This window comes from Apostichopus japonicus, chromosome 17 (assembly GCF_037975245.1).
Source record: "Apostichopus japonicus isolate 1M-3 chromosome 17, ASM3797524v1, whole genome shotgun sequence".
In the NCBI taxonomy this organism is placed as follows: Eukaryota; Metazoa; Echinodermata; class Holothuroidea; order Aspidochirotida; family Stichopodidae; genus Apostichopus; species Apostichopus japonicus.
The window spans coordinates 22,203,642-22,214,552 of record NC_092577.1 but is presented as its reverse complement, the minus strand read 5'-3'; the positions used below and the strand labels follow the sequence as shown (position 1 = coordinate 22,214,552).

Below are 10,911 nucleotides of genomic sequence, written 5' to 3'. Positions count from 1 at the left end.
GCTCGCAATCTATTCAACTCTCGATCATTTGTTTTCCCATCCTCACTGCGATTTAACCTCCACAGCTTTGCACGGATCTTTTCATGGTATTGATGGGCATCATTCTTCTCTTTGGACTCCTTCAACCTGAGTCGGTATTCCTTTTGGTATTCAGCCCCCGTTTTGTTACATTTTGGTTGTAAACATAAAATTTCCTCTGACAGAGAAGGGGGATTAACCTTTGTACCTGGTCGCAGTTTCATTTTGGTAACTGTGGGAATTAATGCAAAGGATTGATGTGCTCAATATAATGCATCAACATGCAAAGTGTACAATTGGTCACAGCTACCTTTATTAAGAAATCATGCTAACATTGTTTTCACACTTTCAACCTATGATGAACCCAAATGACCTGAAGCTGAAACATTCTATATGCTTAGTACTGGTTTACTGACTACCAAGTATTGGATCAGTAATGGTCTGGCTACATAAAGAAAAAGTAGTTTCTCATCACCACATTGCTCAGATTTATACTAGCACCCCCCCCCCTTTTTTACCAGCTCTCTACCGACGACTGCGACACTTCTTAAACATCAAGAGGAACTACTCTAAAAGCTTGGTAAAGAAGGACTAGTGATTTTGTTTTACTTTTGGAAAAAAACACTGCAAGGTAACACAACCGATAAGGAACCTCTGCATATGACATCTTTTGCTACTACGTATTTATTATCTCCAATATTTAGGGCTTGGCTTTATCCAGTCAGGACTATTATCACACCTGCACCAGAAATATGCTGTCATGGTTTACCCAAAAAAATTTAACCCCACCCCCCCCAAAAAAAATCCCACCTTTCTTTCTGAAAAACGTCCATGCGAAAAACAGTTCAACTTTTGTGTGCTTGGCCGTACATTTGTCACACTGAAACACCATAAGTTACTGCGAGAGCAGTTCACGATAAACGTTTTGGAAAAGTACGTAGCCTAGCAGTTTGTTTACATGCTATATACATCGCTTAACTGGACCCAACACTAATCTAATGACAGGTCAGACGGAAGTGTCTTCACTAACGTACGTTAATTGTCAGGCTGCTATCTTCTGCCCTAGAATTGTAGTCTTAATTTGATGGGCTTTCAAACATTCAGAACGATACAAAATGGTAAAATAACCGTGCTTTATTAGAATTGTTTTGTCCCCTAAGTTACAAGAAGATGATGAACGAACTTTTTAACGTTCGTTTGTTTGGACACAACAACGCTGTTGTCTAAGCATAACGTACGTGAAGAGGTGCTTCTTTTCATCTTAAAATTGATATACTTCATTATGTAGGTGATGACCGTTAACACAAAATCACATGATTACTTGAAAATTATATGAGGAGAAAAGTTTTTTCGCCACACTACCTCGAAAATTGGTGATAGTTTGAAAAATTTACGTACGTGATGTTTGACACCATTAATGCAAGCGATTTCGGTGTCTAGACATAACGTACGTGAGCCTAGGCCTAAACTTCCATCGCAATTCATTAACTTATCATGATTTTGCCCAGAAATTACAAAGTTCCTTGCTTAAGTGAATAATACATCAAACGACTGAAAAAGCTAACAGTTATGTTTCAAACATGTACAAATTCCTAACAAAAAATGAAATGCGTTTAACGTATTTACGACAGGACACGAAAAACATTTGCGCTAATGGTGTCTAATATCACGTACGGAACGACGAGAGTGTAATCTATCTTAGAATACCTGGCGATTTATTATAAAGAAAAAGCTGCCCTTTTCCAAAAAAATGTATGCACAGTTAGAACGGCTAGCGTTATTCTAGGCCAGTTTCTGGCAGTTTCTTGAAAATTATTTGAAAAACTATAAAGCTGTCTTACGTGCGTTATTAAGAGACACGATCAGTGCGCAAGAACTCAAGAAAAGGTGTTAGCAAAAATTACGATTTTTTGACAAATTTTAACACAATCCTTCCATATTTGTGGAAGTATACAAAGATGGATATCTTACCTTGCTCTCCTCATCAAGATTGTAAGCAGATGGATGACATGTCTTGTGGTTTAACTGGATTTTTTTTAGCACCGAAGATATTTTTAACGTACGTGATACGATAGTCAAACCAGGACTACACACGCAATGTTACACCTATACAGTTGTTTTATAGTTCAAGCGGACAAGTAAGTGTAGCGTGGGTTACCATCGATTGATTGAACGTAGATTGCTGATTTATCAATAAATTTCACTGAAGGCATGTCGTAGAACAGTGCCGTTTAACGTACGTGACGATTTGGACACGAGAGTTGATCTGAATTTTGCGACATCGATTATTAATCGTGCTTTGCGGGAATTTTCGTGGAAGTACTACTAGGGTTTATCTATAAAGCGTGTGCTCATAGAGATGAACTCGGTAGAATTCCGACAGTGAAACAATACGTGAACATGCAAAGTAAACGTACGTGACGCACTTGGACACCAACCATCACGTACGTTTTCAAGAATTACCTGTGCATTTTATGACATGATAATGATCAGCTGCAATCAGGATGTGTACTGATATGTATAAAGTAGTGTGAGTTTCGTTGAATTTTGCAAGAATTGAACAAAGGAATAACGGAAAGTGAAAAATATATCGCGAGGTTTGAAACACTTTATTTTATGTCACAATTTGGGGTCGAAGATACATAAGTGATGTGAAATTAAATTATACATAATTTTTTTGGGAAACTTCGAAGTTTTATGATATCACATGGAACACTGTACTTCCCACAGAGGCGAATTTAAATCAATAAAATGTTAAACAGAAGCTTTTATAAGCCTTGTCAAAATTAAGTACAATATCTCTCCAGTATCAAATAATAGCATATATATATATATATATATATATATATATAGATAGAGATAGATAGATATATAGATATATATAGATAGAGATAGATAGATAGAGATATATAGATAGAGATAGATAGATAGAGATAGATAGATAGAGATAGATATATATATACAACCAACTGAGCACAGTTAGCTTTTTTTTCAAAAACAATTGGGACAAATTGCCTAAAAGGCATACACCTCTTTTTCCTTCTAGAAGTAGGACTTTCCCGTTAAAGGATTGTAATTTGTAGCCGCTTTCAGCCAACCTTGACTGTGGAATGGGATTTGCCTTAATGTGAAAAGTTCCCTCCTGCACTCACACCTTGAAAAATAACATTCATAGAAACAGTATTGCTTGCAAAGGTTGTAAAGTTAAAACTCCCCTTTATTTAACGAATAATTTAACTGAATTTCTGTTACTAAATATACATTTTAACATTCGAAACCATAAGATAAAGAAGCTAAAATAGTGAAGAAAGGCTTATTTAAAATGGACATGGTATAAATACATATATGATGCATTACACTTATTACTTATCTAATAGACTGAAGGATACTGGTGAACAATTTGCAATTGGGATTTGGTTTTCAACAAATAATACAGAAACAAGGCAAATTTTTGAAACAACTTCACACAAGCATTTTAAGCATTGTAATCAGGTGTCCCTTTTTGTGTATCGGTTCCTTCTCTCCAATAGGGTCCTTGATGGGGACTTAATTGTCCTTCCTGATCCTTTTTTCTACAAAACTAAACTAAACTGTATGTACTGTATGTACTGTAACTGTTCCAAACTTGGTTTATCTCCCCGATAGCTCATCATGGATCATGGTCCACAATCATATCGCACCAAGAGAAGAAAAATCAATGATGAAGTGTTAAACTACAAACAAACAATATTAGATGAATCTTGCTGGCAAAATAATTTCTCTGGACCAATAGATAACACCAGGAAGGACAATGATAAATCTTTACATATCAAGGAAAAAAGGAGCCAACTGCAGCAGTTGCATAAACTGGAACAGTTGTCTGAAAATGGTGTTGCTGATGGTGTTCACAGTGATTTGTTCCAGACCTTTCACTCAGATGTTGATGAACTATATTCTGACTCAGATGGTGAAATTGATGGAAGTGATGAAATAAATTCCACACTGAAAATTGAGCTTGGGCAATGGGCCTCAAAGTATAATATTTCTCCTGCTTCACTCTCTGAGCTCCTTGTCATTCTTCAAAATGACCATCTGTCACATTAGAGTAGATAGGACAGTGTATTTTACTATTGGTAATGATAAGCTTGGTCATCTTTTGCATGAATGAACAAGCTGTTGTGTATTAAAACTTTTAATCCAGGGAACCAGACAGATCTAGTATAATGATGCTGACTAGGTAGTAGGAATGTGTCAGCATTATAGGGGCAGGTATGAATAGGGAAGGCTGGAATGTCCAGGTGATCCTATTGTCTGCGCTAATAGATGCGACATATTTTCTTTACAATGGACTAGCTATTACATGTATAGGCTAGTGCTGAACAAACACATCACTCTTAGCTAAAACACCATGCTGTGAGAGTCATATGATTTCTATATGTATATCTCTTGGTAAGGCGCCCGATTTAATTTTCCGTTGCAACACATGGCATGGGATTTATTTCACTTATGAAAACCTATATAAGCCGGGAGGCCAAAATGTTGTGAATTTGGATTTCATCATTTGCAAGAATTGTGTTGGGAAAAGTCGCCTGGGTACCAGAATCTTGATAGAGTCTGAGGAGGGCAGCTGTTTGTTGGCAGTATTGGATGCTGACCTGTATCGCTACAGCTGTACTACGGGGCTTACCAAGGGACGTCAAATGTGATATAATTGTAAGTAAAACTTTGACATAAAGCATGTATTTACAGTAAACATTATTTGGTTAAATATTGCTGTAAGGGAGAAACAATGTAAAAGGGTTTGTAATTGTTCTATGAAATTCATTTCCATGTATGCATTATTTATGGCATTTAGGTAATGAAAGTATAGCATGCATGAAAAGAGATAAATTGTGTTAAATTAGTGAATTTACCGTAATGAAAGATATTATTTTAATGTGCCGCGCCTAGTTTTGAAGTTGTACGACATGTGGCATAACATTATTCTACAAGCGTATAAAAGTAAAGTTATTTTTACGTTAGAAATGAGTTTAATGTAATTATAAAATTATTTAGGTCAACTTTTGCAATGACCAAAATGATGTATAATTTTTAGTAAATGATTCCATTTACTAGCGGCTTGAAGTTATTATTTTGGAAATATGAAAATCATCTCAAAATTGGTTGAAATGAAAGCATACATATATATATTGCATTGTGAATTGGAATTCAAAATATAAAAGTTTTGGGTTCTTGCTTATTTAATACAGTGCCACTTTTATATCCGTTTGGGATTCAACGAGAATAACGAGTGACTTTCATCTTACTGGGATAATCAATCCACACTGACTGGTGTAACATCTTATACTACTGAAGAGCGGTAGAACTTTATGATTGTAACATCTATAGTTACGAGAACTGTCTCTTACTGAGAAGCATTGGACACTGGAACATCGTGGAATTTTGAACTTTAAATATTGTGTTCACAAGTAAACTTGTTCTCAACTACTGGTAATATCGTATTGTAAAATCAACACTATTGAGGTATGAGTAATTACGTAGTTTTTCTGGGGCAAACAAACTACTTTAGTATTGAGTAAATCATACGTTTTGGAAAACAACCAAATTTTGTCTGAGCACCTAAAACATGTTAAACTCCTGTAAATGGTTTCAACTTTGTGAAGTATCTCAATTCCATGCTTGCAGCAGGAGAATATTAGAATCCATGGTATTATTGACTTAGAATTATATTCATTTATTTATTTAAGAAAGAAGAGACTTTGATGAATTAAATTTGTATTATTAAGATTACTTGGATGTCTTTGTGAATTACTTAATTGTACTGTGTCTTTATATCGGTCGGATAGCCTCCATTCGAACGCGCTAAATTGTACCCCGCTCTTGTAGGTGACACCATCCTGACCTTCCAAAAGACCCTAGAACTTTACTACGCACGCAAACCAAAGTGGACACAGCAATTGTCTCAGGGGGTCAATATTACCATGTTGGGATTGAGAATGGAATTACCTCTAATTTGAACTCAAGACAAAAGTCCCTGAGTTGTAAATACAAAACAATAACGATGCATGTAAACTGATGGTTTACCTCTATTCAAAAGCTGAAACTCGCAGTTTTGGCCCATATTAGGTATGATCACTACATGTGAGAGAAAGTGTCCTTTTGTGATTGGCTTGTACTATGGGAAAAGGAAACCAACTGATTTTGAATTTTGGAATGAATTTGTAGCAGACTACAAAAATGTTGAGCAAAATGGTATTCAAGTTCAGGGAGAAAAGCTTACAGTGGTTATGACAGCAATCATATGTGATGCCCCTGCATGAGCCATGGTCAAAAACATGAAGAGTCATAGTGGCTACAAAGTAACTTTCCCAGAAACAGAAGCAGATCATCGCACTGACCAGTCATTTAGAAATATGCTAGATGAAAATCATCATCTATGGGAAACTCCACTATCCCAACTTTCATTGGGTATGGTATCTAACTTCCCTCTAGACTACATGCACCTAGTATGTTTGGGAGTGACACGCAGACTGGTGAAGCTTTGGTTGAAAGGTCCACTAAAGACAAGACAGAGCCCTCAACTTATCAGAGAAATTTCTGCAAAATTGCAATCGTTGAATGGTGCTCTACCACGTGAATTTGCTCGCCAACCTCGATCTCTGAATGAGTTTGAACGGTGGAAAGCCACAGAGCTTCGGCAATTTCTTTTGTACACCGGTGCAGTTGTTCTTTACAGAATCATTCCAAAGCCATTTTAGGAAAATTTCAGGCTTTTATCTGTTGCTATGTTTATATATTTGAGTCCAATCAACTGTAGCAGTTACTCTCAGCTTGGTCACCAGTTAATTTTTACTTTCATCAAGCACTATGCAACTCTCTATGGCAATGACATGATTACATACAATGTACATGGACTTGTGCATTTGAAAGAGGATGTACAACAATATGGTGCATTGGACAATGTATCCTGTTTCCCTTTCGAAAGTTATTTGGGACAGATAAAACGAATGGTTAGGAATGCAAATTACCCCTTACAACAAGTTATTCGACGTCTTTCTGAAAACCATGTAGCATTTCCTACTAAAAGCAAAGAACTTTTTGAGTAGCCCCACAATGGTGGACAGATTCCTGAGACCATGGTAACTTCCTCACAATACAAAGTACTCAACCTTCCAGATTGCACTATCAAAATATCTATGGGGGACAACTGTGTTAAAATTGGTGAAGAAATTGTTCTTGCCAGAAACTTCTTTGTCAGCGATGGCACCAAGTTCATCTTATATGAAAAGTTTTGTCACAAAGAAATTTTTTTCACATATCCACTGGATTCCACCAAACTTGGCATATTCAAGATCAAATTACTCAGTGGGAAACTAGAGTATGCCCCAATCTCAAGTATCCTGGAAAAATATGTCCTTATTCCTCGGAAGAAAAGCTTTGTGGTAGTGCCACTCCTCCATTTTTGAATTTGTACCGTACCTGATCATGGCTATTCATTATCATCATTACTGTCTTTCAGCATGTCTGATACTCAAACTTTCTTGGTGTAGGAGTCATTCCATCGCAATGGAGAACTGGCAAAAGAGAATGCTTCTGGCCACCATATAAATCTTCCACAAGGTTTGAGAAGGCAGTCAAGTCAGTGGAAGCCCCGCAAGCATCTTGGACGAGACATACCATTCGGGTTCTGTCAACAACAGGTATTGTAAACAACAATTAATTCAAATGAAAGTGTAAAATGATATGCAATAACAATGTTTCTTTCATTAACATTATGCTTTGTGGTTACTTTGATGGATCAAGGTGCTACAAAGACCACAGTATCTCACTGTATAGTGTTGTACATCTCCACGACGTACGAGATTAAAACCTTTCATTTACAGATAGGACCATACCACTGTATAGTGTACAGTAGTTTACTACTTCATCACAAATGCCCACTATCAAGATTTTTTTCAATTGTTTCATTTCTTCAGGTTCCTATGCACGGGCAATGATATTATTGACAAGGGCTGAGGAGACTTCAGACTTAGCTACTGAAAATGAAGATGAGAGGCCATCAAAACGCAGAAAGTTGTAAGTGTCCAATATATAAATATGCTAATGTTCGATTTAAATATACCAAGCAAAACTGCTACAATAATAAATGCAGGTTATACTGTACATTCCAAAATTACCATCATTGATCTTTCTCATAGAGATGCTGACAGTGAACATACAGTACAGTCTCACTCAAACAACTTAAACCAAAAGTGCCATCCTTACTGACTTAACAAGTATGAAACTCAGAAAGTTCAGTAATATTTTATGAACTCTAGCTCCATATTTAAATTGACCTATAATCAGCTTAAATCATATCGGACATAAAAATCCCATATGTTTAAATCAGACACAATACTCTCAACATGGATGTTATGGTAAAGGCAATTTCTGTGATGTACTTACTCAATGTCTATTTCCTTTTCATACTCATAGGCAAAATCGCCGGTATGTGTCTTCCTCTGACGACACAGAAGAAGAAGCTGAGAACTTCACCCTGCCTCCACCGATTCAGCCATTGGTTCCCCTCACAACGGCATTGACCTCCAATATAAATCCTCAATCACAGAGGCCAAATTTTCCTCATGCTGTCGTATCACCAATAAGTGCAAGGCACTCTACCGGGTCTACCCAGTCACTAGCAGGGTCCAGTCGGAACATATCTCCCATGTCAACCCCAGATTTGATTGTTAATGGTGTGTAGTACCGTAAATTTAAACAAAGCATTGTACATGATCTGCATTTGTAAAGGTTCAAGTACTGCTATAATGCACATTTGTTTGACCTGCTGACCATGCACTGGTGACTGGTAATGTGGCAACCGTGCAAGCTATTACTCCAGTTACTGTTTACTAAGGCTAAATATTTCTCTCTTTTTCTTAATTACTGTGCTTCTGTGCCAGGAATGCAATGTATATACAGTACCAGTCTGCTATTCTCACATTGCACTTCCACTTCAAAGTGACTACTTTTAACATCGGATGTTGCTTTTACGAAACTTTCTCTGATTTTGTCTCTTAACAGCAACTCAGAAGAAGATCCTTATGATTTTGGCAGAAATAAAAGCTGAAGTAAGGGACCTGAAGCGCCAAACAGTTGCAAATTCCCATTTAATTCAATCCCTTAAGACCTCCCATTTGGATTTGGAGGAACTGCCAGATGATGTAAACTTGCCCCTTTCATCTGTTCCACTTCTGACAGCTCTGGATGAACTTGCCCGGACTGATGTTAATGTGGAGAAACGTTTGGTAATTGCCCATACTTTGTCCTATGTAAGAAGGAAAAATACATACACTATATATAGATAAATAGGTTGTACTGTATGAAATAAGAACTCACCACTTACTAAAATAGCTTAGCAAATAACGAGGGTGCGTAAATTATGAAATATTTAGCAGACTCGTCAACTCTCCCGGTTTTAGCGGGAGACTCCCGGTTTTTACCCGCATCTCCCGGTTTCATATTCTATTCTCCCGGTTTTTTAATGTTTCATCACTTGCAACATTTCTGAAAATAGCCAACAATTTCCTAGAACAAGACAGACAATCGGTTAAGTCTCAAGCTTGATGGGACTCTATCTAGCATACTAGCCATGAAGTTACAGTACCCAGAGTCCACTGTTCCCTGTTTCAAATGGAAGGCTACTAAAGAAACCCTGTAGAAAGCGAAGTCAGCTGCTGTAAACTACAACAAGAAACACTGATTGGAAGATTCTCTCACTGTATTGCATAAGTAGACTAGGGGCCTATACTTATTTAGGAGTATTTATATCATTTCAGTTGAAAATGACGAACCTGCCGATTTTCCCCTTGTGCTCCCTATTTTTTGGCCATGAAAAATGTTATTCTCCCTATTTTGGGCTGAAACAGGTTGACAGGTCTGATTTAGTTAACCTTTTCAATTGAGCTACATTAGCCTAGTCATTTACCGAACCTTACACGTACTATACTATTGAAAAACCTATACTACAGTAATACATACCTTATCAATGGTACTGTAGAACCTTGAAAATTGTAGTGCCTGCACAGTAAAGTATTCGTTACTCGATAGTAACGGCATGACTTCTTGCATTGTTCTTGCGAAGTCATAGAAGTAGTTGTTGTCGTTGTACGTATAGACAAAGTTGGACAGTTCACGATATAATTTGGAGCATTATTACTTTACACGAATACAGGATGTGGAATAAGCTATTGATTTATGGTAGATTGTGTCACTCACTGTCTCGTGCACGTTTCTGGTGTAAAATAAGCATGCTGGAAAAAACGTCAAGTTGGAGCTAGTTGGAGCATAACGCAGTCCTCAGAAAATTCTGGCTTCCATGAAGACTCAAAGATTCACAACTGTTTTCTTCGACATTTTGACACTGTCGTCAGTAGGTGGGCAGATCTTGTCCGTGGCAGTAAGGAGGATGCTGCAGGAATTGATCCAAAATAATGTAGCCATGTGCATCAATTGGACAGGACAAGGGGAGAAGTTGGCGTTTAAGGACCTGTTCCTTCTAAAAGTTTTAGAAAGTTCGTACAATTTATTGAATATTTGCTTACTTTACATTATGTACGCCTTACTTTTGGCAAAGCTATTTTCCCGTATCTATTTGCTTTATTGTAACGAGAACGTCCCCGGCATCGCTTTCGATTGATAACGGACAGATCCACGGCCAAGAAATTCATATGTGCTTCACCTTCAATACTAAGATTATAGCATATGCTATAATTTGGGGCCAATACAGAATACCCTAAAGCCCGCAAATGAACTGACGAGCTTGCTCCGGTACGTGGGAGCTGCAACATGGGGAGCGAAACTCGTGGCTCACACACTCAGGAAAACTACAGTACCTGGAATTTGCTGGTTTATATGGTTGAAGTTCATATTAAA

At 37.2% G+C, this 10,911-nt stretch overlaps 1 protein-coding gene across 1 annotated transcript; it reads left to right on the top strand.

The window, feature by feature from the left end:
• Positions 1–7,539: 7,539 nt before the first annotated feature.
• Positions 7,540–10,112, top strand: LOC139984897 (uncharacterized). The gene is made up of 4 exons (XM_071999018.1): positions 7,540–7,697; positions 7,974–8,073; positions 8,473–8,732; positions 9,061–10,112. The coding sequence occupies exons 2-4, from the start codon at positions 7,991–7,993 to the stop codon at positions 9,342–9,344; spliced, it is 627 nt and encodes a 208-aa protein (XP_071855119.1). The 5' UTR covers positions 7,540–7,697; positions 7,974–7,990; the 3' UTR covers positions 9,345–10,112.
• The last annotated feature ends 799 nt before the right edge of the window (positions 10,113–10,911 follow it).

What these genes read in the sequence shown, in the direction of transcription:
- LOC139984897 (XM_071999018.1), top strand. Translation starts at nt 7,991, where the DNA reads ATGATATTATTGACAAGGGCTGAGGAGACTTCAGACTTAGCTACTGAA. An exon ending in CCATCAAAACGCAGAAAGTT is followed by an intron (nt 8,074 to 8,472) that starts GTAAGTGTCCAA and finishes TCATACTCATAG; the next exon opens with GCAAAATCGCCGGTATGTGT. An exon ending in CCCAGATTTGATTGTTAATG is followed by an intron (nt 8,733 to 9,060) that starts GTGTGTAGTACC and finishes GTCTCTTAACAG; the next exon opens with CAACTCAGAAGAAGATCCTT.